At 28.6% G+C, this 26,526-nt stretch overlaps 7 protein-coding genes across 11 annotated transcripts; 4 read left to right on the forward strand and 3 right to left on the reverse strand.

The window, feature by feature from the left end:
- Nucleotides 1–413: 413 nt before the first annotated feature.
- On the reverse strand, nt 414–1,845 carry LOC141524306 (protein FRA10AC1). The gene is made up of 4 exons (XM_074238113.1): nt 1,628–1,845; nt 1,255–1,423; nt 892–1,051; nt 414–774 (listed from the first exon to the last, which is right to left on the reverse strand). The coding sequence occupies exons 1-4, from the start codon at nt 1,732–1,734 to the stop codon at nt 473–475; spliced, it is 738 nt and encodes a 245-aa protein (XP_074094214.1). The 5' UTR covers nt 1,735–1,845; the 3' UTR covers nt 414–472.
- On the forward strand, nt 1,314–3,299 carry Hmgcl (hydroxymethylglutaryl-CoA lyase). 2 transcript variants are annotated; one of them, XM_074238108.1, is made up of 2 exons: nt 1,314–1,715; nt 2,189–3,299. In XM_074238108.1, exon 2 carries the CDS (start codon nt 2,197–2,199, stop codon nt 3,169–3,171), a length of 975 nt encoding a protein of 324 aa, XP_074094209.1. In that variant the 5' UTR covers nt 1,314–1,715; nt 2,189–2,196; the 3' UTR covers nt 3,172–3,299. The 2 variants fall into 2 exon arrangements, with proteins under 2 accessions (XP_074094209.1, XP_074094210.1); XM_074238109.1 differs by lacking the exon at nt 1,314–1,715 and adding an exon at nt 2,009–2,127.
- A 67-nt stretch (nt 3,300–3,366) lies between these two features.
- Nucleotides 3,367–6,225, reverse strand: LOC141524279 (armadillo-like helical domain-containing protein 3). The gene is made up of 6 exons (XM_074238054.1): nt 6,114–6,225; nt 5,750–5,967; nt 4,150–5,526; nt 3,938–4,064; nt 3,597–3,871; nt 3,367–3,531 (listed from the first exon to the last, which is right to left on the reverse strand). Exons 2-6 carry the CDS (start codon nt 5,894–5,896, stop codon nt 3,439–3,441), a joined length of 2,019 nt encoding a protein of 672 aa, XP_074094155.1. The 5' UTR covers nt 5,897–5,967; nt 6,114–6,225; the 3' UTR covers nt 3,367–3,438.
- Nucleotides 6,226–6,352: 127 nt separating this feature from the next.
- Nucleotides 6,353–8,932, forward strand: Shop (sulfite oxidase). Its single transcript, XM_074238065.1, has 5 exons — nt 6,353–6,462; nt 6,888–7,505; nt 7,570–7,756; nt 7,849–8,368; nt 8,430–8,932. The coding sequence occupies exons 1-5, from the start codon at nt 6,404–6,406 to the stop codon at nt 8,732–8,734; spliced, it is 1,689 nt and encodes a 562-aa protein (XP_074094166.1). The 5' UTR covers nt 6,353–6,403; the 3' UTR covers nt 8,735–8,932.
- Nucleotides 8,933–8,945: 13 nt separating this feature from the next.
- Prors-m (prolyl-tRNA synthetase 2-like protein, mitochondrial) lies at nt 8,946–10,783 on the reverse strand. Its single transcript, XM_074238099.1, has 4 exons — nt 10,466–10,783; nt 10,143–10,394; nt 9,631–10,074; nt 8,946–9,560 (listed from the first exon to the last, which is right to left on the reverse strand). Exons 1-4 carry the CDS (start codon nt 10,577–10,579, stop codon nt 9,039–9,041), a joined length of 1,332 nt encoding a protein of 443 aa, XP_074094200.1. The 5' UTR covers nt 10,580–10,783; the 3' UTR covers nt 8,946–9,038.
- Nucleotides 10,784–10,893: 110 nt separating this feature from the next.
- LOC141524299 (glutaminyl-peptide cyclotransferase) lies at nt 10,894–13,049 on the forward strand. The gene is made up of 6 exons (XM_074238105.1): nt 10,894–11,111; nt 11,222–11,365; nt 11,439–11,708; nt 11,901–12,062; nt 12,350–12,575; nt 12,674–13,049. Exons 1-6 carry the CDS (start codon nt 11,019–11,021, stop codon nt 12,823–12,825), a joined length of 1,047 nt encoding a protein of 348 aa, XP_074094206.1. The 5' UTR covers nt 10,894–11,018; the 3' UTR covers nt 12,826–13,049.
- A 744-nt stretch (nt 13,050–13,793) lies between these two features.
- Nucleotides 13,794–26,161, forward strand: L(2)gl (LLGL domain-containing protein l(2)gl). Of its 4 annotated transcripts, none has more exons than XM_074238027.1 (13): nt 13,794–13,979; nt 14,075–14,442; nt 17,378–17,475; nt 18,452–18,542; nt 20,101–20,342; nt 20,428–20,566; nt 20,701–20,915; nt 21,022–21,307; nt 21,457–23,317; nt 23,678–23,813; nt 23,918–24,135; nt 24,429–24,511; nt 24,725–26,161. In XM_074238027.1, exons 2-13 carry the CDS (start codon nt 14,359–14,361, stop codon nt 24,827–24,829), a joined length of 3,558 nt encoding a protein of 1,185 aa, XP_074094128.1. In that variant the 5' UTR covers nt 13,794–13,979; nt 14,075–14,358; the 3' UTR covers nt 24,830–26,161. The 4 variants fall into 4 exon arrangements, with proteins under 4 accessions (XP_074094128.1, XP_074094130.1, XP_074094131.1 ...); XM_074238028.1 differs by having other exon boundaries at nt 13,823–13,960; XM_074238029.1 differs by having other exon boundaries at nt 13,795–14,442; nt 20,728–20,915.
- The last annotated feature ends 365 nt before the right edge of the window (nt 26,162–26,526 follow it).

The raw sequence follows: 26,526 nt of genomic DNA on the forward strand, positions 1-26,526 counted from the left end.
TTTTTTTTTTTTTTTTTTTTTTTTTTTAAATTCAAATATTGTATTTATCGTATACATTTTAATTTACGGATAAAATCTATATAATTATTGTTCAATAATTGTAATTAAGCTTGCCATTTATGGTGCAAAATGCTCATATTTTGAAGTTTAAAAAAAATTATACTTTAGTTTTAATTATAAAATTGTTGAAAAAGTTTCATACAAATAGAAGATAAAATTGTGAATTTTTAGGTATACAATTAGCTAGTTAGTTTAAATAGATAAATAAAATACTTGAAACTTAACAATTAATTATCTTAAATAAGTTTATTGCGTTAAATAAAGGTAAGATTCAAAATTTTTTCAAGTAATTAGTTAAAAAATTGTTTGCAATATAGTTTTGAAGAATAAAATATTTCAATTAAATACAAGTGTGTGTTTTAATTATATTTATTCAAACATTAAATCTAAGAAAAAAAATTATTTACATTATTTACAACAAAAGATCAGCGAGATATTCCTCAAATTCTTCTTCGCGTGACTTTTCAATACTTTCCGAAGGATTATTCTTCCAAATTTCCTCCTCCTTTTTTCTCGAATCTTCTTTACTCTCTTCATCTGGTTCTACTTTTATGATTACATCTTGATCTTGATTGTTAGTTGAACTCGATACACTGGATTGAGTCTCCAATTTATCCGACGTCGTACCCAAACGTTTCAATACTTTTTTCTTCCTGTTAACTTGTTTCTTCTGAGAGTGATAATTTAATTTATCTGAACATTCAGAACAGAGTCCTAAAAATACAAAAAAAAATTTTAATTCCTTAGAATAATATCAGAAGATGAAATAAATAAATAAAAAAAAATTATTTTTAGGTAATTAAATTGATAGATAAATTTTTAACAACATACTTAATTTAACTAAAGCATTTTTTTTCTCTCCTTGCTCTTCATAGCCGAAATTAACTTCCCAAGATTTCAATCCTTCCTTAATTTTGCATTTTTTACTCCCGCATTCAAATTGTCCTTTTCCTACAACCACTTCTTGCTCTGTTCTCCATCTTAATGCCACCTAAATAAAATTAAATGTTAAGTATTATTGTCAATATAATTATTTAAAAAATATTTTCATGAAATTTTCAAAAAATTTGTTGAAAAATTGCATTTTTAATTTATTAAAATTTCTATATGTCAATTTTTATTTTCTAATTTTTTTTGCCATTTATTTATTAAAAAAATTATTAAATATCTGCTAAATTAATTTTCATAACAAACCTTGTTGTATTTATAGTAAGTCAAGTCACAAATACAATATTCCTTGAATAATTTATCGTAATATTTTTTGGCAAGCCTAGCTTCCCAAGTGTCAGGAGTATCCTCTTCCTCGTCCCAAAGAAATCTGTGATTTTCCTTGATGACATCGTAATCAGTTTTGCGCCGGGACCTCGAAAAACGTTCCGAAAGATCAAGAGCTGTTTAAATTAAGGTTATAAACTATATTTTTATATTTTGTTATCATTATTTTTTCCTCTCGGCTAACCAGATAAGTATGTCCAATACTTCCAAATGATAAACACAACGTTATGTAATTAATAAATCATAATTATCTTCATATGTAAAAATGTGACGTCTTACTTGGTTAACTTACGTGTCTCGTTTAAGATTTAGCGCAGAACCTCCTTTGTAAAAAAAATAATCATTAATTATTTTTTTGTGACGATCATAAGCTGATAAATGTACGTAAGCAGGAAACATTTTCTAATTTATTTTGTTTTTTAATTAGTCAATTTAAATATTTTAATAACATTTATCCACTTTTATCAATTTAGTAAATTAGCATACAAAAAAAATACACAAACAACTTGCTAATAGATTTTACTGTGATTATTATTATTATTATTATTATTATTATTATTATTATTGTCGATAGTGCTGCCACGCGGTGACAAGAAATAAAACTATAATTTATTTAACAATCTGAAGTCAGCCGTCAGCTGTCAATTTAAAAAGTTTTAACAACAATAAATTAATTACAATTAAAAAATGCTTTTTAAAATAATTTTTTGGAACAAAACTTTTTGTTAAATAAAATTAAAAAATTATCAAGTGGCAGCTAACTTGAATATCATCATTTTCATTTTTTTTTATGTAAAAAATATTTTTTAAACTAAATAATATAAAATTTTTAAAAATAAAATTTTTTTTACAGATTCCAAAATGTTATCAAGAAAAATGATACTTAATGTCCGAAATGATGCAAAAAAATTCAGTAATTATGTCAAAGTTGTTGAAGTAGGACCAAGAGATGGTTTACAAAACGAAAAAAAAATTTTACCTAGTTCAATAAAAATAGAATTGATCAACAAATTGTCGCAAACAGGATTAAAAACAATTGAAGCTACAAGTTTCGTCTCTCCTAAATGGGTTCCGCAAATGCAAGACAACGCAACAGTATTTAAAAATATAAACAAAAAAATTGGCGTAAATTATCCGGTTTTAGTTCCTAATTTAAAAGGATTAAAAAGTGCTCTAGAAGTTGGTGTGCAAGAGATAGCAATTTTTGGAGCGGCTTCTGAATCTTTTTCTCACAAAAATATAAACTGTTCAATTGAAGAAAGCATTAAAAAATTCAAAGAAGTAATAATTGAAGCGCAGAAAAATAAAATAAAAACACGTGGTTATATTTCGTGCATAGCAGGGTGTCCGTATGAAGGAAATGTCAGAGCATCAGCTGTTGTGAAGGTTGCAGATGCAATGCTGCAGCTTGGGTGCTATGAAATATCACTTGGAGATACTATTGGAGTGGGTACGCCTAAAAAAATAATAAATGTTTTAAATGAAATTAAACATCTTTCAAAACTAGGCAATTTAGAAGAATTCGCTGTTCATTGCCATGACACTTACGGCCAAGCTCTGGCAAATACTTATGCAAGTCTTGAATACGGAGTAAGAATATTTGACGCATCGGTAGCTGGACTTGGAGGGTGTCCTTATGCTGCTGGTGCGTCTGGAAATTTAGCAACTGAAGATCTTATTTATTTACTCAGCGAGCAAGGACTTAAAACTGATATTAATTTAAATGAAATTATTGCAATCGGAGATTGGATAAGCTGCGAATTAGGTAGAACCAATCAGTCAAAAGTTGGTCTTGCCACTATTGCTAAAGAAAAATTAAAAAAGAAATTAGATTGATTATTATTAAAAATATTTAAGCATTTATTTTAATATCTAACATGATATTTAAAAAATTTTATTAAGCTTCACTCTTGTGTCAATTAATTGTACATACATTGACTATTTTATAAAAAAAAAACAGTAAATATTTGATATATTTTTTTATAATTTCTTTAAAAATATAATTTTATTATATTAAACGGTTATGTTTCGTTTTATTTTTTTTTTTTTTTTTTTTTTTTTTAGTTTCAAGCAATTTGAGATCGCAATGAATTTTTTTAAGCGTTATGATATATTTGACAGTTCTTGAAGAATTGCTTGAGTGTCTAGTGCATTTAAATTTATTGAAGCTCGCGTGTCGATAATAATTCCAGTTACCTATTAAAATAATTTTAATTATTATTAAATATATATAAAAAAAATTTTAATTGATAATAATTTACCATTTCTTCAAAGAATGTCGTGTGGTTTGGTTTTTCCGAGTATCTTTCATATTGATCTAAATTATCTTGTAATTTCAAAGCAAGTGTGTCGTAATTTTGTATGATAATAGCAAGAATTTGTTGCTCAGTTGGTGTTGACAGACTTTCGCTTGCCAACCAAGCTGATATTTTTGGTGGAAAATGGTTTACAATATCTCGCATGTTGACAAGACTATTCATCAGCTTTAATGCATGTTCTTTATATTCATATGATTCAGTCGTTGAATATCTAAGGGCTTGAGTAATAATTTTTTAAGATCAATATACATACTTGTAATTTGATAAATTATAAAAAAACTTACCCATAGCATTTAAATTTGTAAAAATAAGTCTCATCCTGATAATTTCATAAAATAATTCATCATAGCTACTTGGTAGTGATAAAAAAGTATCACCGTAAGTAATAAAAAGATTTAAAATATTGACAATCTGAAAAAAAAAATTTAATCTATAAAATTGTTTTATCAATATAAATATTTACAAATTTTACTTTAAAAAAAAAAAAAAAAATTACTTGTATAGCTAGAGGGAAAATATTCATTTTTTTAACAAGATGCGCTTCGTGAGTAGTTAAAAATTTAAGAAGATTAAACAGCGCGGTCCAAAGCTCTTTCCACTGGTACCCAAGTCTTACTCCGCATCTCTTTTGGTAGCAAAGCAATCTTTGCAGCACACCTATGCACTGATAATACAATTCAAGAGGAAATTTTTTCATCATATGAGACGTAATGAATTCAACCAGAAGATCCAAAAGAGTAGCAGCAAGTGGTTGAGTTGGTGCGACCTTGTCTTGAATTTTCCTATGATACATCGGCATCCGATGAAGCTGGACTCTGAATGCAAGATTGGCGTCGTGCATCAAATTATTAGCATACTGGTCTTCAGCGATGCAGCTTAATATAAGAAAACATAGCTTAACATTATTTAAAATAGCTTCAGTTTTAATTGCTTGCATGACTATTGAGCAGTATTGTAAAAATATAGCGAGTAAATTAAATGGCTGTGCTATCACATCAGGTGGTTGGGATCCAGGAGCGACCGCATTAGGCCCCAGGGTGTTGTTAGGCGAAGGCGGAGCGCTGGTATCACTTTTGGTAAATGCTAGAGTTGTTACAAAATTTCTATTAAGATGTGTCGCTTCATAAAGAGCTAGCAGCAGCGCGTTGTTAGCTCGAACTTGTTGAGTTTTGGCTTCTTCTTCACCGACAAACATGCTGCCAACCATACTTGTCAATGACGACAGCCAGGACGCCTGGACTTCGGCTTTTTGCTGGACAAATAATCTACAAAATTCCATCAATGATCCAGAGATCACTTGGCTGTATCCATTTAATGCTAATTCGTCGTCAAGAATTGATAATTTAACAATATAAGAGTTAGTACTTTCGTATTTTCTGTAATTTACTAAAAGAGTTAGAAGCAGCACTGCATCATGCCCGTGACGATTTCTCAAAGTTGTTTCTCGCAATAATTGAATTAAGGACTCAAATACTCCGTTTACCATCACGTACTCCAACAAACTATTCTGGCTGAGATTATCCATCCCTGTTACTATTATTAATAAGAGTTTAAGGCAAAGCGCTTTTAAGCTGTCGGGATACTCTCCTAGTAAAAATGTATTGCAGTGCTGCATTAATTTTGTCATACGCTCCTCAGCGTCTTTACAACCAATCACGACGTCTATTAAATTGAAATCACACTCATTTTGACTAGCTTTTTTATAGATTGATTGGATCACTGCTGCTAATGTTTGCAGAGCATACACCACTCGAAACGGGTGCTCGTCTATTAGTGTGTCAATTGAATGACACACTAAAGCATTTAAATTGTTTTTACATGTTGATAATTGCTCTGCAGACATTTTTAAAATTTCAGTTTCTATATGAGGTACCTAAAAAAAAAATATTTAATTAATTATAATTTTAATAAATTAAAATTAATTTAGCAGATATTTTATAATTTTAAGAATTTTTTTAACAAATAAATTGTGACGAAAAAAATAAAAAATGCAATTTCTTAAAAATAATTTTTTTGTCATGTAAATAAAATTAAAAAAAAAATGATAAAGTGACTGTTAACTTTAATGTCATGTCATGAATATTTGTAAAACTTACTATTGGTTTAATTAGAAATACTTCATTCCAAAAATTAGGATGTCCTGACGTTAAATCTTCTCCTTTGAATAAACTTTCATAAATAGGAATTAATTTACCTTTATGCTGGCGTTTAGAGCCAGAACCACTTCGTTTTCGCATTGCCATTGTGAGTATTTGTTTAAAATTTATTTGTCATCAATAATTAAGCATTTTTATTAAATATCAATATTTATATTCTGTTAAAAAATAAAAATAAACTCTGTTAATAATAAACCTTTTATACTAAAAATAATAAAATGTATTTTTATTATTTAATTAAATGTCAAATTTTTTAATAATAAATAACAAAATAATAATTAATATTTGACGTATTTAAAATAACCTCAAAATACTCCGAAATTTGTACAGATAAGAAGTATATCTCTGTATCATAAACATACATAAACATACCAACACCAATGTACAATTTACTTAATGAGTATTTGTATATTTTGACTATATATAGTCACTGTTTTGATTTGACTATATATCAACAGAACTTAAATTGATTGGCTCCGTTTTTATTAATACGTCACATAATCCGATGTAATTTTATCCAATCAATTATATGTTTTAAAAAGAAAAAAAAAAAAAAAAAAAAAAAAATAAATAAATAAATAAATATTATTCAACATGTGTTGGAGGGTTAAAATTTTACATAATCTCCATAAAAATTATTTACATCAAAAAAGGTAAGAAAACAATTATAAAATTATTTATTTTATTATTGTTGTTGATCATACTGAAGTTAGCCGTCAGCTGTCACTTTTAAAAATTTTAATAATAAATAAATTACAATAGTAAAAATACTTAAAAAAATTTTTTTTAATTGTCACGTGTCAAATTTTTATAACACTGAAGTTATTAAAAGACAGATATTAAAAATTTTTTTTTAGAATTTTATATTAATTAAATTATATAAAAAAAAAATTTAATTAAAAAATTCACTAAAATTAATAAAAATTTTTAGAACCATTTTTTTTATTGTAATTAATTTGTTATAAAAACTTTTTAAATTATTTAATTTTTATAAAATAATAAAAAAATTTCTGTCAGTCAATTTTAGTGTCTATTATTTTAATTGTTCACTTTAATAACATTGTTTAAAATTTTCCAGCAATAAAAAATTGTTAAAAATAATTAGCAGCTGTTATACAAACAATGAATACACAACACGTGGACACCAGAATAATTTTTCAAACAATAAAAATAAATATTTACAATATTCTTGGAAAGCCGGATTGATTTCTTCAGTGATAGGTGTTTCTTATTATTTATGGAAAAATGAAGTCTATGCTTTGAATTTAATAACCGTAAAAGAAACTCCAGGGGTAAGAAAAAGTCATTTAAAAACGTACACTGTAGAAGAAGTAGGAAAGCATGACAATAAAAATGACGGAATATGGGTTTATTATAAAGAGGGTGTTTATGATATTACTGAATTCGTATTGAAACATCCTGGAGGTCCAGAAAAAATATTGATGGCAGCTGGAGGGTCTATAGAACCTTTTTGGATGATATTTGCTAATCACAATGTGTCAGAAATTTATCAGCTGTTAGAATCCATGAGAATTGGTAATTTAGATGTTAGTAAGGACAGTAAGAAGGTTGAAGCAACAGAAGATCCATATGCGAATGATCCTAAACGGCATAAAGTACTTAAAGTTAATGGTCCGAAGCCTTTTTGCGGTGAAACTCCTGGTCCTTTACTCTGTGAAAGCTTTTTGACACCAGCGTAAGTTTATTTAAATTATTTTTATTCAAATTTTAGTTAAAAATAAAATTTTATTTAATTATAGAAACAGTTTTTATGTGAGGAATCATTTACCAGTACCTGAAATCGATATTAAAGACTACGAATTAGAAATAGCTATTGAAGATGATACAAAAAAAGTTATAAATTTTGAAGATATTAAAAAATATCCAAAATATACTGTAATAACAGCAATTATGTGTGGAGGAAATAGACGCTCTGAGATGAATGCTGTAAATATATATTTACTCATAAATGATTAAATAATGAGCTCTAGGATTAAAATTTAATAAATAAATAAACGAAAATAATTTTTTTTTTTTAGGTAAAACCTCTGAAAGGTTTGAGTTGGGGAGTAGGTGCTGTAGGTAACGCTTCCTGGTCTGGAGCAAGACTGACTGACGTTCTAGCAGACCTTAAAATTAACGAAGACGATTGGAAGCACGTCCAGTTTGAAGGATATGACTTGGACCCATCTGGAGTTCCTTACGGTGGATCTATTCCAATCAGTAGAGCACTGGATCCCAGAGCTGACGTTATACTGGCGTATGAAATGAATGGCGAACCGATATCTCGAGACCACGGCTATCCTATTCGCGCAATTGTTCCTGGTGTTGTTGGCGCTAGAAATATTAAATGGCTAGCTAAAATAGTTATTTCTAACGAAGAAAGCCGGTCTCAGTTTCAACGAGGAGATTACAAAGGATTTTCTCCCAGTGTTGATTGGGACACGGTAGATTTTTCAAAGTCACCTGCTATTTTAGACATGCCTGTTACTTCCGCTATTTGTACACCTACTCCAGGAGAAGTTATTCAATTAAAAGATGGAAAAATACCCGTAAAAGGTTCGCTAAATATTATTATTATTATTATTTAATAGTCAATTTAAAAAAATTATTTTTTTAGGGTATGCTTGGTCTGGAGGCGGTAAAAAAATAATTCGCATTGACTTGACAGTGGATCAAGGAAAAACTTGGCACGTAGCGAATCAATTGATAGACGATGAAAATGTCAAAGAAGGGCGTCATTGGTCGTGGACACTTTGGTCCGCTGAAATTCCAATTGACGTTGATAAAAATGAGGTTGAAGTTTGGGTTAAGGCTGTTGATGCTTCTTATAATGTTCAGCCAGAAAGTTTTGAAAATATTTGGAATTTACGAGGTCTTCTTTGTAACGCATATCATCGAGTCAATGTTAAAATCAAAAAATAATTTTTTAGCAATTGATAATTTGAATTTAAACAATCTAAAATTTTACGAACAAATTTAATATATAAAAAAAATTACCACGTGATAATTATCAAACTTAAAGTTAGCTTAGTTAGATTAACTAATTTTCTAATCATTTTTAATACTGTCAATTCTAAATTAATTTTAATCATTTTGTTTAATAAGGGAGATTTATATTTAAAAAATTAATTAATTATTTTGTAAATTTTATATTTATACACTTAATACTATCGAATTAATATAAAACTTGTAGTTATAATTACAACTGTAAACTATTTTATATAATTTATGCAATAGCTTCATTCATTTCTTCACTGTCACCATTTGAATTGGTAAAAAAATCAATCAGCTGATCAAAGCTCATATCTAATTCCAGTTTATTATTCAAATCATGAACTTCAAATAAAGGGCTAGATTGCACTGAATTTTTACCAATAATAATTAAGTAAGGATATCCAATTCTCTTAGCGTCCAAAATTCGTCTACCAATAGTCAGGTTCGTTCTGTCATCAACGATGAAATCAATATTTCTCTCATTCAGCATCTCAATAAATACGTCTGTGAAATGAGCTGCGGGAGATTCTTTGCTTTTTTCCTTTGGAGGTAAAATGCAAACTGTGAAAGGTGCGATACATTTAGGCCACCTCAGAGATTCTTCAGTTGATAAAATTTCAACTGCGGCGGTCATTAATCTAGTCAACCCTAAGCCATAACAGCCCATTTCAAAGAACACGTGATCGCCTTGGACATGACACGAGGCTCCAAGCGCTCTGGAGTATTTATTTCCGAGTAAAAATGTGTGTCCAACCTTTAAAAATTAATTTTATTAATTAATTAATCCTAACAAACCCTTACAATGCTTCCTAGATTTTTATTACCTCTATTCCCGTTTGTTCTGTCAATTCTGAGCCGCAATTGAAGCACGTTATTTTATTCACCATTGTAGCGTTGACATTAACTTCACAAGAACTACATGATAAAATTTTATCTTCGCCAATATCTGATAAATAATGAAATTCGTGGGACAAATTACCACCCATCATTCCTGGATCACCCAGAGCTACGGTATAAGGAAGTCCAATGTGTGATAAAATTCTATTGTACGCTAGCTTGACAGATTCATAAGTATCTGTGGCATCTTCTATATTTAAATCAAATGAATATAAGTCTTTCATTATAAATTCTCTGCTACGGAATAAACCTAATCGTGGTTTCATTTCGTCTCTCCATTTAGTTGAAATTTGATAAAGTAACAGCGGCAACTGGCTTTTTTGGACAGTTCCTATTTTTGTTATCAAACTTGTTATTGCTTCTTCATATGTCTGAAATTTAATTCATTTTTTTACTAAAAAATTAAATAATTAAATAAAATTATTATTTCACGACTTACAGGACTTAAAATAAATTTTTCATCATGCCTATCTGTAAATTTCATAAGTTCAGAACCCATTCCTTGCAACCTGCCGGTTTTCTGCCATAATTTTGCGCTGGTTAAATTTGGCAGTAGCATTTTCTGTGCTCCAATATTTGTCATTTCATGGTCTACTATCGCTACTAATTTTTCAAGCACACGGTATCCCAGAGGAAGCAAAGTATACATTCCAGAATTGGCTTGTCGAATTACTCCCATGTCTAACATCAGCTAAAAGTAAATATTATTATTAATTACTACTTCTAGTCTAGGTTAAAAAGTAATGATATTTAAAAACAAACCCGGTAGCTTTTAGCTCTTTCATCAGGTTTAAGTACTGCGTCCTTCGGAATCACTTTTACTGGTTGGAATATTTTAGATACGCGATTAATGCTTTTTAATAATTTATTCGACATATTTGATCGATTTTAAATATTCCGGCTTCGGTAAAATAATTTGTAATGAAACTAATAAAATGTTTTTATTTATTTTTTTTAGGAAAACAACAATGAAGGTTATCTTTTTTAGCGTTTGTTGGTAAACTTAAATTATTAAAAAAAAAATTCCACATGTTAAAAACTAATAAAAATTATTAATAAATATTTTTAGAAGCATTTTTTTGCTTCTAATTATTGTAATTGATTTGTTATAAAAATAAAAAAAATTGACAGCTAACAGCTAACTTCACTTCACTTAAATATTTGAATTTTCAGAATACCTGAGGCGCATGCGCGAAAAAATAAAAAAACTTTAGTATAAAAAACAAAAATGGCTGCTGACGTATAGTAACATGTCAGCGTGTCATTCTTCACTGCTGGAAGTCTCCAGTCTAATCGTGACTTCTATGCTGATAAAATGTCCCGATTATGGCTGAACTTTTGTTTGTTGTCATTTGTTACCTCCGTAGCTCCTCAAAGTAATTTATCCGCGTCATTTCGTAATGCTAAAGTTAGTGTACCATATGTTATTTATTTTAACAATATTTATTCATAATAATAATTGTAATTTTACAATTTTTTATTTATTTAATTTTTAAAAATATTCATTTTAATTTTCAGTTTGAACATTCAGCTAAAATTCTATCCAATTCAGAAGTCCGAACACTCGCTTCACTGTCAAATGTGTCGCATGTTGAAGAAGTTTTAAATGAAATTTGTATTGTCCGAGTTGTCGGAAGTTTGAATCATGCCAAAGTTAAAAATGTTTGTAGAAATTTGTAAATTTAAAATTTTTTTGTTAATAATTTATTTAACTAATTAATTTATTAAATTTTAGTACATAAAAAAAATAATGAAAAATCTCGGCTGGAGTTTAGAAACAGACGAGTTTTATGATGTAACTCCAACATTTGGAAAACTTAAATTTGAAAACATAATTACGACGCTTAATCCAAATGCTAAGAGATATTTAACTCTAGCCTGTCACTACGACTCTAAGTACTCGAGAGAAGGTAATTTTGTTGGGGCTACAGACAGCGCAGTACCTTGCGCTCAATTACTCAACTTGGCTACTGTTATGCAAAAACAGTTGGAACCGCTCAAGCATGTTGGTATCTTTATATCAATTTTTTTATGACATTAAATTTAGCTGTCACTTTACAATTTTTTTATTTTATTTAACAAACAAATTTGCTCCAAAAAATTGCATTTTTAATTTTTTAAAATTTCTTAGTCAATTTTTTTTGCCATAATTAAATTAAAATTTTAATCAAATTTCTTCTTTTAAAACTAAATACAGGCTGATTTGAGTCTCATGTTTATATTCTTTGATGGAGAAGAAGCTTTCGATACCTGGGGACCCACAGACTCGATTTATGGAGCTCGACACTTGGCCGATAAATGGCATTCTGTAAAACAAACTTATGGAGACGAAGATGACATCAGCAATTTGGATAAAATGGTAATAGCTTTTTTGTATGTCTACTCACGAAATTTTAAAATACTAACGGGTTTTAAAAACTTTTTACGTAGGTTGTTTCGAAGTCTTTCAACCGTAAAAGAACCGTTGAATTTTATTTGAAGAATAAACTTGTTACTTTTTTTTTTTAAGTTAAAGTATAAAAAAATTAATGTTTATTGTTAAGTTCTTAACTGTTTATAAAAAGTCACAAAAAAAATTCATTTCCTGATAATTTTCCAGTTTTCTTCTCTAAGAATTTTTAACTAATCAATTTTATGTATTTACAGGATGTCTTGGTACTGTTAGATTTAATAGGAGCAACAAATCCTAATTTTTACAACTTCTTCGACAGCACGGTTCATTGGTACTCTCAATTGATTTTAGCAGAAAAAAGTTTGGCTGACTTATCTTTATTAAAAAATTATTTTGGACATATACCTTCTCGGAAATATTTCCAGCCCCAGTCTGTGAACTCGTACATCGAAGATGATCACATACCATTTCTTAAAAAAAGTTAGTAAATTATGAGTTTAAGTCTAATTAGTATACTTTATAACTAGATACTATACTAATCGAGTAGACAATGTAAAATGTAAATATTTATTTTATAGACGTACCAATCCTTCATTTAATACCGCACCCATTTCCGGACGTCTGGCACAAGCCGAGTGATAATTTGCGAAACATCGATCTGACGACTACAGAAAACTTGAATAAAATTCTACGGCTGTTTGTGGCTAGTTACTTTGGACTCAGTGTATAATCAAAATTGTTTTAGTAACAATTTATTGTTTGTTTTAGTAAATTAATTAAAAAAAAATAATTTTGTAAGTACTTAACTTTTAATTTGTAAAGTTTTGTTGAATTTACTTACTGCTAATTAGTGATAGTGAACTATTGTTGATAGATTAACGTTTTTTTTATTTAAATTTTATGCAGTATATGTACATATTTAAATAAATGTTTATACTATGAATACTCAAATTATTAAGCTGATTATTTAAAATAAACTTCAAAATTTTTGTAGAAATAAAAAAAAAAAAAAAAATAAAAATTGCAATTTTTTAAAAACAATTTTTTTATTAAATAAAATTAAAAAATTGTCAAATAACAGCTGACTTTAATGTCATAAAAAAATTTTTCTTACTATAATTAATATATTAAAAAACTTCAAAAAATTATCACGTCACTTAATTTTAATATAAAAATAAAAATTTTCTTGATTATTGTTTTCCATTTAAAAAATTTCAATATTAACAGAGCAGTAAAAACTGTCAGGCAAGTGCTGCCTCTACGACGCCTAAAAAACACCTCGTAACAAGTTGTAAACACAGAAAAGAAAAACTAAACCGCGAGTAAAATTTTTTTTCTCGAAAGATTGGCAGCAGTGATGAGGTCATCGCACGTTGGACGCGCCCGTAACCGGTTCAAGCCGACTCGCTTCGGAGTTTAACGAAGCAACCCGAGCTCCAGGATTCAGTGATTCGCATTACTATTTCACTAACTCACCGGTCTGACGCGACTAGTTCTCCAGCTCCGTTTTAACTTTTAACTCAGCTTAATATACGTTGTACGTAATAATACACGAGTGCAAGAAGTGGAGTTTAAATTTTTTAACAATTTATAATTTGTGATTGTGTTCTGCGTATAAAATAAAATTAAAAAAAAAAAAAAAAAAAAAAAAAAAAAAAAAAAGTTTACTCTAATTTTAATAATTAAAATTTTTAAATTTAAAAATTTAAATATTTAAATATTCAGATTTTATAAATAAATAAAAAAAAGTAAAATAAATAATAAAACTTTTATTATAAAATGTATAAAAAATCCAGCCGCGAAAAATAAACAGCAGTTGACATATCACAGTGGACTTGAACGACATGCTGCGGCTGCGAGTGACGGTAGTATCAGACATTTACGGTAATATAAATCGGCATTGTATAAAAATTAACGCGCGAACAAATAAAATAAAAAAATTGTAATTAAAAATTAAAAAAGCAATATTTTAATTCCAGGCGTCATTGATTCTGAACTGTGGAAATTTTTAGAGCAATTAAATCTATCAGAGAGGTTAAAACCCGTGTACTTATAACACTACGTATACATATCTATGTGTGTCTTTTATGTGCATCAACACGAGTCTATAAAACGTTTGATTTTATATTTAAATCTTTTATGAAAGTGAAAGGTAAGGTGGAGTTCCGTAAGTGAAGTGTTAATTGTACGTCCAGGCATATTGAATTTGTTCGGTGGACTACCAATAGTTATTTAACCTGGAATAGTTTATTTAATAATCAAGATGCTGAAATTCATTCGTGGGAAAGGGCAGCAGCCAACGGCAGAACGTCAAAAATTGCAGAAGGATCTTTTTGCGTTTAGAAAGGTAACTAATAATAATTCTGGGTTCTGTTAGGTTTTATTAAACCGCAGCTGGAATGCCGAGACTGCTGCAACGACGCCCCAGTCTATCGCGTGTCAATGCTCAGGTGCTCTTTTTGGTCTTTGTCATCTAAATTTATTTTATTTTGTCTTTTTAAATTATTAATTTAATACTTTTTGGTAATTATTGATTAATTGACATTAATATTTTACAGGTAATTTGGAGCAGTGATTATTTTATCAAAATTAAGTTAACTGACTTGTAAAAATCTTTAGAATTTTTTTTTATTTAGAAAATTATTACAAAAAAATTGTCATTTGTAGAAAATTAAAAAAACTACAAGTGCAATTTTTTAAAAATATTTTTTAGTTCATTAAACGCTCCAAAAACTTATTAAGTACTCTTTTTAATGACAGAAAAATTTTTAAATAATTTCAATTAAAATATTTGAAATTAATCCAGTGTAAAATTAAAATGCAAGATTCTAATTAATTAATAATACTAAATTATTAGTAAATAATTAATAACACTAAAGCTATTTTTTTAATGAAAAAAATTCTAAAAATTTTTAAATATCGGCTAAGTTAATTTTAATGAATAATTATCAAGATTTAAAGTATTATTTTAAAAGGCAAAATTAAGTAGAGCAATTGTAAATAATGAATCATGAATATAAATATTTATTTTAATATCGTGCTCATTAAAATAAGTCTGAAAGTTTTAGCTGATTATCAATGAAAGCGTAAACGTGGCCTACCTGCTTGGGATCAACAGGTCCTTAAAAAATTAAAAAAAATTTTTTTTTAATTAATTTATAAATTAAAAATAGTTAATTTGATAATTATCTAATAGGTATAACACGCCTACTATTTTATTAACGATTGAACGTTCCCACGTGATCGATAAAACACACTAACCCATGTTAGTTTTATTATTTAATTTATAATAGTAAAAAACTCTGTACACATTATTGTAAGCAAATATTTTTTCGTTTTGTTATGATAATAAATTTTAAAAATATATAGTTTAACAATAAACAGTTGTTACTTATCAATCGGTATCTAGATAATTAAACGACAAAGACCGCAAACAGTTTTGAAAAAAATAGTATCTTATCAACCTTACACCTTGATAAGGATCTTAGATAAATAAATTCGTTTAAATTTTTAAATGAAAATAGAATTCGGTGTGTCGGTTTGGAAAAATTTTTTAAATAAAATGAAAGTTAAGTATTTTTCTAACGAATCAAGTCAGGTAAAATAGTAAAATCGCCAGGAAACGTTTTTTTGTAAGTATAAAATCCTAACTCAAAGTTGTTTAACCGTAAACTGCCACCCAGTTGGTCCAAAGGGACTTAAATATTTCTTTTTTCATTTTCTACTCGTTTTCAACGTCCCCTCTTAGCTTTTTATGCATGGGAAGGCTTTGTCCCGCGCAACATGATATTTGCGTCCAAAGATGCAGTTTTACAATATAATATAACTTTTTTTTTTTTTTTTTTTCTTCAGGAGTTTTATTATTATTATTCTAGTTTTTTAAATCTTGGTTTCTCCTTCTCAAGTCTCTCCATTAGATATTCCAGTATATTTCTATTTGACGGTCTCTTATTTTTATTCTACATTTATTTAGATTTTTTATTCACCGAGATAAACTTTTGGATAATACTGAATAGAAGGTTACGAGAAGAACAGGAATTAAGGAACGTCAGACCATAAATTATCAGCTAGTGAGTCATCCTATCGATGAGCCATCGAGCATGTACTTTCCATTTTCATTAGGCATATTTCAAGTTGTCCATTTGACAAAATATCAAATCATACATCCTTAATTCCATTTGGTTTTATTGTTTGTAATATATTCATGTTTTGCAATTTATTTTATGTGAAGCTATTGAGCAATTTACTCGGAAAAAATCCAAGTAATTTTTTAACAATAAATTAGTTTTATTTCTTTTAAAATTACTATATTAATTTACGAGCTAAATTTATCTATTTACAAATTTATTTATTGCAACTAGCAACCTTGCTGTCACTATAAAAAACTAAATAAATCAAATTTTGCTTTATTAAATTGTATCAGGATAAGTTTATATCTTTAAAAATGTAAATCATTCTCAAAATACTTATAATAATTAATTAAAAAAAAAATTCCAAGTTAAAGTAATTAAATTTAATTTATTTAATATTGATTCCGCGAATTAAATAAATTGCTAGTCATCTCGAACTAAGTAATTAAATTGATATAAATATTATAAATTGTACTCCATCCAATTGCTCAGCTTTTTTACTTGTTTATCAACAACTCATTCTCTATCACCTCAATTATTCGTTGACATTTGCGGTAAAAACAAAAAAAAAAAAAAAAATAAAAATAAAAAATAAAAACAATTACTTCACAAAGGACTTGTGTTATTTTGTTTAAAGCATGCATTGCATTGGAAAATAATTGTGCTCTTTGTACGTTTCTTGTGAAACAGCAGTTTAAAACCCGCAATATAAATATTTCACATGCGCTCCAACCGGTCTCGTAATATGTTTATGTTTTAAAAAATATCGAATAATAAACAGCTAAAAAATAACTTATATCGCATTTTATTTGACACATTATTTACGATTGCCTAATCCAATGATAAAGTCGTTTAAGTTCAGTAGCACTTTTAAAATATTTACTTTATCAATATATTTAAGAAATATATCTAATTAAATGTCCAGTTTTATCAATTAAGCTATCGAGAGATTTGTCAGTTCGAATAAAAACTAAAATAGACCAAAAAGATAAAATTATTTATAGAGTAAAAAATATTTTATCGCTTTGAATTATATACGCTCATAAAGACATAATATTTAATATTATCTTGTATACTTTATTTTATCGAGTTATATTTTTAATAATACATTTAAATAATTTTTTTTTTTTTTTTTTTTTTTTTTTTTTTCAGACAGTCCAACATGGATTTCCAAACAAGCCAACAGCCTTGGCTTGGGACCCGAGCTTAAGGCTGATGATAATCGGCACAGCATCTGGAGCTATCAAAGTGTATCCTTTTGTACCACATACACTTAGTATAGTTTATTTATTTATTTTATTATTATTAAATTACCCGACACTCAAAAAGCCAAAAAGTAATATAATAATTAATAATTATATTTGTAATTAATATTAATAATTAAAATTAAGTTTTAAAATTTTTTTTTTTCATTAAAAAAATTATTACAGTATTTTTTATTTGTAAAAAATTGTAAGTGCAATTTAAAAAAAATTTTTTTTTGTTCTAATTTAATATTGAAAAAAATTTTAAACGTTGGCTTACTTTAATTTTATTAATTAATAATTATTATTGTTAATAAGTAGAATGAGAATTTACCCGGCGAAAGTTCACACATAAAACCTGGGTCGTTGTATTACATTTAGCGATATATCACCGCGAAATTTAGCGGCTAAAAGAAGAGGCGTGAATTTAAATTTAGACTCATATGTTTCGAAAAATAAAACCTAACTTTAAATTATTTTCATTACCACTACTATTACTATTGCCAGTTTATTTATTAGTTTTTCTCCGAGGAATAAAATTCGTTTGCTTTGTTAATTTTGATCACGTTTTGTGTTCTGTACAATTAGTATTTGTAATGATAATGATATCATTGTATGTATTTTTAATTTATCTGTATTGTATTTTATAATATTATGTTACAAGAAACACGAGTTAAGAAATAAAACATATGTACGCGGTACTTACGTTTGAGAGACGCTGCTCATAATTATTCGTAGTGTAGTTGTTGGAGTGAGAGTCGAATGACGCGAAAGCGCAACAATGTATTTCATCCGCGTATTTTTTATTCTTAAGCTTAATATCTTTTTTTATGATTAAAATTATTAATACTTAAGCTATTTATTTTAATTTAATTTAATCAATCTCCAATAATTAATTTTATTAGATTTTTTTTATTGATAAGATTATTGTAACTAATTTTAATTTTTTTAACTAGTATTATCCTTAATTTAAATAAAACAGATTTGGAAGACCTGGAGTTGAGTTTTATGGACAACATGCGACGGAGAACGGAGAAATTGCAGTCACTAAAATTATACCTCTGCCAAATGAGGTAAAATCTGAGATTATATGATAGTAATCTTATTATAAATTAGTATTAAAAATAGTACTTATGCTTTGCAACTTGTATTTAATCTATTAAAGACTAATATAACATTTCATCGTGATTCTTTGTTCGCAAGAATCGCAAGCTAACGGTAAATGTCCGGTTCACGTGACGTTAAAATTATAAAATACTTTCCGCTAGTCTATGCGTGTATTATTTTAAACATATGTGTCAAAAATTTATATGATTCTAATATCCTATATATAATGACAAAGTACTTATAAAAAAAAAAAATATATATATATATATATATATATATATATATAAAATAGGAGTTTAAAATATTTAAAAAGAAAATTAAATTTTTTTTTTAAATTATTCAATTTTTTTCTATTTTTGAATGACAAATTTATTTTAAAATTTTATTTATTATTAATTTAATTTATTCAATTTACTTTTAAAATTATTAATAAATAAAATTTTTAAATTAATTCGTCATTAAAAAAATTGATCAAATTAATTTTTAAATTTTATTTATTAATAAATTGATAAATAAATTATTATAAAAATAAAAATTAAATTTTAAATAAATAAAAAGTGTTGATGTTAACAAGTTTTCTCAAGGCATGGGAGTAAATTTTAATTGTTAAAATAAAATCCATAGTCCAAGTACATATAGACGTGCGTACTGTCTGATTGGGAATGAAGTTGGCGCGTGCGAGTATTCTCCCTGACAATAATAACAACGAAGCCTTAAAGGGGTGTTGTATGTTTAAGTGTTGTTTGTTTAAAGAATCACACGCGCATAAACGCGATATACCGCCTTACTTGACGTTCCGGTTGCAAGAATTCAGTAAAGTAAGGATTGCATAACTCAAAGGGACGCGAACATGCAACTCTTTGGTATATAATATACTACCATACACTAGGGACACGTTAATGTACAAGCATTCGAATGTTTACTATTGCAATCTCTTAAAGTAAGAGGAAAAAGGAGTAAATAAAATGTACGGAAAAAAAAAGATAATAGCAAACCGTGTATGAATGTCTAGATCGAGTAAAAAGTACGTTCATCCATGTGTTTAGATACGCACTGATGTGCATGACAGGCACACGTGCGATTAAAAGCCTATATAATTTTTTTATTTATTGTTTATTTACTATATATACTGTATTCTCATTTATTAAGTTACTCTTGCGGTATTCAATTTATATTTTATCGTATCATAATATTTACATTTTTTTTTAATATTTTATTCGTACCGCATTGACGTCAGAGTTGTTTTATGTGCAATACAACAATACAAGTAGTACGAACTATGAGTATACTGATTTTTTAACTGGATAAAACTAATTAGATCGTTACATTTGGATTAACACATTTCTACTAGGTCAGAGAATAAAATTATGTGATTTTATTTAAGTTTAAAATACTATAAAAATATATTTAATTTTTTTTTTATTAATAAATTTATTAATTTTTTAAATTAAATAAATTAATTTAATTTTAAATTAATAAAAAATGTTATTAATTTTTTTTACTTACTAAATTTTTTAATTTCAGGGCCGAGTGGTATCTCTATGCGATGACAACTCATTACATCTGTGGGAAATTAATGAAAATTCCCTTGTCGAAACTAAGTCACTATCGCTGGAGGGTAAATTAAAAAAAATATCCGCCATGTGTCTTGAATCAAGTGGCGAGCATCTGTTACTTGGTACCGAAGGTGGAAATATTTATCTACTTAACGTAAAAACATTTACAATGACAGACAATATAATCTACCAAGACGTAGTAATGCAAAAGTAAGTTATCTACATTTTAATTAAACAGAAAAAAATTTTTTAAATAATCAATAAGTACTTACGTATTTAAAAATAATTATTACAGTGTTCCGGAAGATTACAAAAAAAATCCTGGCGCAGTGGAAGCTATCGCCGAGCAGCCGGGACATCCTGACAGCATCTTGATTGGTTACAATCGAGGATTGATGGTTTTGTGGAACAAAGCCACTCCAGGAGCTCAGCAGGTAAGAAACTTAATTTATAAAAAGGGTAGTTAGATTAATTAACAATCATTAATATAAATATTAAGTAATACTATTAATTCGCTTAAAATTCTTACTGTTTGTGTCGGGTGGATTTGGCGAACGTGTGAGTGCAGCTGATGGGTTTGTTTTCCCGTGCGCAGACATTCATATCAGCCCAGCAGTTGGAGTCAGTTCACTGGGTGTCTGAGAATAGATTTGTCTCGTCTCACAACGATGGGTCTTACGCATTTTGGAGTCCTGGAAGCGACAATACCTCGGAACCAACAACTCTTTATGGTCCATTCCCGTGTAAAGCTGTCTCGAAAATTCTTGTCTACACCCTCTCTGAGTAAGCATCCTTTTTTTGTTTTTATTTATCAGTAAAAACTCTATATAAATGTAGAGATAATTTAAAAATTTATCTTCCTTCATAATGAGTGTCATTTGTTCCACAGCGATGACGAAATTATTTTATTCTCTGGTGGAATGCCGCGTTCGAGTTACGGCGATCGACACACTATCACGGCAATGACAAAAACCAAGCATGTAGTCTTCGACTTGACTTCCAAGGTGATCGACTTTTTTGTCATTACGCCCAAGGTTGATGAAGACAGCAAGGAATCAAAATCTCCAGAAGCGCTGATAATCCTCGCAGAAGAGGAAATTATCGCTATTGATCTTACTGATCCTGACTGGAAAATGATGGCTTTGCCTTATCTAGTTTCACTTCACGCCAGTGCCGTAAGATATTTTATTTACTCTAGTTAGCAGTCACTTGATCATTTTTTTAATTAAAAAATTAAAATGATCAAATATCTGCTAAATTAATTTTCAAACTAAATTTTATAATCTTTATCTACAAACATCTTATGTAATTTATTATACTTTAGGTAACATGCTCGCAACACGTGCCGAATGTCCCCTCAGAGCTGTGGGAGTCGATAATATCAGCGGGAAAATCCCAAACTGAACACTTATATTCAAACAAAGAGTGGCCAATTGACGGCGGAATTTTGCTGTGCAAAAAACCACTTGAAAGTGACAAATCAAACTTTCGAGAATTATTGCTCACAGGTCACGAAGACGGAACGATCAGATTTTGGGATGCTTCTGACGTCGCTCTAAGACCTTTATACAAATACAACTCATCGTTGATTTTTACGGGCGAGCATCTGGATGTGCTGGAGCAGTCTCAAGAAGATGAAGAGGACGAGTGGCCGCCTTTTAGAAAAGTCGGGACATTTGACCCCTACTCAGATGATCCACGTTTGGCAGTTAAGAAAGTGATGCTCTGTCCACTTTCCTCAACTGTGGTTGTCGCGGGTACTGCGGGTCATATTATTACCGCAAATATATCATCGGAGGCGATAACGAAAGAGATAAAAGCCGTAACGATGAACATTGTAAATGATCGCGACGGATTCGTGTGGAAAGGCCACGACCACTTGCCAGTGAGAACAGAGTCTGTTTTATTTGGCGTAGGATTTCAACCACAGAGCTTAGTCCAGTTGTACCCTCCGGCCCAAGTAACAGCACTTGCGATCCACAGCGAGTGGGGACTGATTGCAGCAGGTACTGCTCACGGATTGGCAGTTTTTGATTACACAAGAGGAAAACCTGTCAGCGTAAAATGTACTCTAAATCCAAACGATTTGTCTGGATCTGGAGATACGCCAATTTCCAGAAGGAAGTCGTTTAAAAAATCTCTGAGAGAGTCTTTTAGAAGACTCAGAAAAGGCCGCTCACAGCGGCGGCCAAATGCAAATACAAGTCCCACGCGGAACACGATAACCGCGGAAAAAAAGAAAGAAGTACCCGTGGCAGCCTCCCCAAGCGGAGATTTATCTCCAGTGGATATAAAACCAGTCGAACGACAAGTAGAAGCCCGTCCAGTGGACGACGCTTTGGGTTCAATGGTCCGTAGTGTTTATTTTGCTCGCAGCTTTATAATAAGCATGCAAAATACGACACCAACTCTTTGGGCAGGCACCAACAATGGTACTGTCTACGTATTCACGCTAGGTATTCCTGCAAGCGCTAGGCGGAACGAAGACGATGTTAATTGCACACTGGGAAAAGAGATACAATTGAAGCATCGCGCTCCCGTGATCGCAATAACGATACTCGACGGGTCAAACGTTCCACTGCCGGAACCATTCGAGGTGGAAAAAGGCGTGACTACTGGACCGGACATGACCGCTCCTCATCGGGTTGTCATTGCCAGCGAAGAGCAATTCAAGATATTTAATCTACCTTCGCTTAAACCGTTTTGCAAGTACAAGCTTACGGCTCACGAAGGCTCCAGAGTCCGCAAAACTGGTTTTGCCAAGTTCACGTGCCCTATTGAACCCTCGGGTACTCACGAAGAGACCTGTCTTCTCTGTCTGACTAATCTGGGAGACTGTCTTGTGCTCGGGATCCCGGAACTCAGGAGACAGATCAACGCCGCTGCGATCAAGCGCGAGGATATCAATGGCATTTCTTCCTTGACCTTCACTAAATCTGGAGAAGCGCTTTATCTTCATTCTAGCTCCGAGTTGCAACGCATTTCTGTATCTGCTACTAAAAGCACTAGAGCACACTGTGCCTTAAATTTACCCCCGAATGCAAGGTCAGTTCCAGAGCCACCGACGCCTACTGAGGAAGTACAAGATGAAGTTGTTGTTGAGGCTACAGCTAAGAAAGAAATTGAGGCGCAGGATAATGAGAGTACACCCGTCCCACGAATTGTTGAAAATGGCGTAGGATCAAGTAAGTTTTTTTTTTTTATTTATTTATTTTTTTTTATTTTTATATATCGTGTTACTAAAGTCAAAAGGGTATATAAAAAATTTTTTGACTTTAGTAAAACAATATTTTGCTTATCTCAAGTGTTACTAAAAAAAAAAAAAAAATCACAAGTGCTTAGCATCCATAAAATACTAATTTTTTAACATGCCTTTTGTATTGTTAATTTTACTTCAATCAAAATGGATTTCCTATTCCTGTCTTAATCGAATTAACAAAAAAAAAAAAAAAAATAGGATTAGTTACTCCCGAGTGAGCAGAGCAGATTAACAGGGACTAAAAATAATAAGTGATAATTAAATTTCGCAACTTTAAAAATTTTAGCACATAGCAGTGAAACGTCGAAAGACTCCACGTTGAGACCTGGAGTCAGCACCAACGATGTTAATGGTGATGATGACCGACAAGATCGCAGTTCAATTGGCGACATTACTATTGATAGTGTTAAAGACCATTTACTGTAAGTAACAATAAGTAATTTATATTACTTTAGCAGGCTTCTTGAGATTTATTTAATATTTTTATTTATTTTGCCTAATTATTATTGTTGCCATGCTCTGGCAGTAACAGTTCACTTTTCAGAAATGCGACTTCTTCAGAGGATCTCCATAATCGACTAGCTGGGTTAAAAATGGAAGTCACGTCCCGTACATCAGAAATATCGACACAAAATCAATCGCTGGTTGTTAAAACAACTACGGTAATTTCGCAGACTTCTAGTAATGGAACTGCCAATGGTGACGTTGAAATGACAGAGACCACCGAATCCGAACAAGTGAACAGTAAGTTTTATTTTTTTCGGATTAAAATAATTTAACAAATAAATTATGGCAAAAAAAATTGACATGTAGAAATTTAAAAAAATTATAAATGCAATTTTTTAAAAATAATTTATTTGTTAAATAAAATAAAAAAATTTTCTAACTCTATTGTCATGTTTATAATACTCCCGTATTTTTTTTATTTAGTATTCCAGCCATTATTTTTTTATTAGTATAAAAACTACTATATTTTATAAACCTGTATAATAATTTTTATTTTATTATTTTATTTATATAATTTATTCATAAAATAGGCACTTCAATAGAACGAGAAATACGCAGTGGTACTGAAACAACAACAACGCATGCTACTATTACACTTCCACCAAATGTAGAGGTCAGCTGATTTAAAATTTTATTTTATTTATTTATTTATTATCAAATAATTTATTTTTATTTTTTAATTTAATACACACCCTTAAATTTATTGCTTTTGCTGTGTCTTCACTTATGTGTTGTCTGACATATTTGTATTTTATGAACAAAAAAAAAAAAAAAAAAAAAAATAAATAAATAAATAAATAAATAATACTAATGATTTATTTTACAGATTAGTGCAGCTGATCTCGCAAATTTGGAAACTGTTGAAACCACTACAATAACAACAGAAAAATCTAAAACACCAGTGACAAGATCCGAAGAAGTCAGATCTTAAATATAAATAAAAATGCTTCCATATTACAAAAACGAACCAATTTTTCCTATTAAATAATGAAAATATTGTACAGTGCTATCATATAAATGCACAGGAGACACTGACAGCAGGACAAATAAACCCCGAACTGATAAGTGAACAAAAGTGTGTACACATACGATAGATAGAATTTATACACCAATAGATTATATTTAAAATATTGAAAAAAAAAAAAAAAAAAAAAAAAAAAAAAAAAAATCTAGATTTATACGCGAGTATAGTATTACATTGTAGGCAATAGCGTTTTAATTTTAACGCTGAATATTTTTCATTTTTATTCAAGTACTAATTACCATTTTTTTTATAATTTAATTAATTATATTTTTATTATTATTAGACTATCAAATACTTTAATTACTCTCACCACGGTCTATATCGCCTTGATACTATTGCATTTTATTGACTTGAATTTTAAAAGTTGATTATTTTCTAGATCAGTATTTTTTTAAATTTATTGCAGCTAACAATGCTTTTTATTCAGTGACTCATTTTTAATTATTAACTTGAAGTATATTTAATATTTTAAATAGATTCATTATTTTATACAATAAGATTTTAAATAAACGAAATGCAGGAATTTAAAACATTGAATTGAACAAATACAATAGAATACAATAAATTTACTAACGAACCACAAAATTTAAGCAAAAATATAGGATTAAAAAAATGTATATTTTTTATTCATGTTGCTTAATAATTAAGTCTCATTTCTTCTACACATAAAAAATATAAAATGTATTTTAACGAATTTATAATTTACTAAGAAAAATTTTAAATTATCACCGTACATATTTACATTGCAAATAAATGTAATGAATTCACTAATTTCGATAGTAATCAAAAAGTTACTATGACAATTGTTTGCACTATAAATTGTTTAGCTTCCACGTATGCTTATAATATTTTTTTTTTACTATATATTATTTTTTTTATGTTAATTTACAACAATATGATTTTATTTGAAAAATAAAAACTTGTCTGTTAAAAATTTAATTGGACTTAAGGATTGGGGCCTTTATAGGTAAATAATAATTCAATATCTATCAAATCAGGTCCCTAATTACTAAATTAGTTGTTGTTGTAATATATTAATGATAATACTAAATGAAATTAATTAACACTGCCCAATTAAGTACATAAACATTTTTGTAACTATTTAATGACTACTTGTTGTAACAACATCACTTTTACATTAAATGCTTACCTTTTATTGTCTGTAATTCTTTACTAACAATATTTAGTAATAAGACTTTAAATATTTTTTAATAATAAATTTATGAAAAATTCAATAAATTAATTATTTTTTATTTTATAATATTGAATCCTTACTTTTGAATTTTTATTTTAGAAAATAATTTTTTTCTTACCTTATCATTTAAAAAGTACATTTTTTTAATTACACATCTTGATAATATTAAAAAAAATACTTAAATTAAAAAACATTTGATATTTTTTAAGAATTTTTTTAATGATGAATTTATATAAATATAACTTTGATTAAATTTTTTTCTTATTTATATGATAAAAAATAATCTAAATAATGAAAATTTTTTTTTGTTATCAAATTAAATTTGAAGAATAAATAAAAATAAGACCCAACAATAAAATATAGACAAGATATTTAAGTTAAAAACAAAATAAACTGATTTTAATTGAAC

Source organism: Cotesia typhae, unplaced genomic scaffold (assembly GCF_013202065.1).
Source record: "Cotesia typhae breed Kobodo isofemale line unplaced genomic scaffold, CoteBio_Ctyphae contig_22, whole genome shotgun sequence".
Taxonomy (NCBI): domain Eukaryota; kingdom Metazoa; phylum Arthropoda; class Insecta; order Hymenoptera; family Braconidae; genus Cotesia; species Cotesia typhae.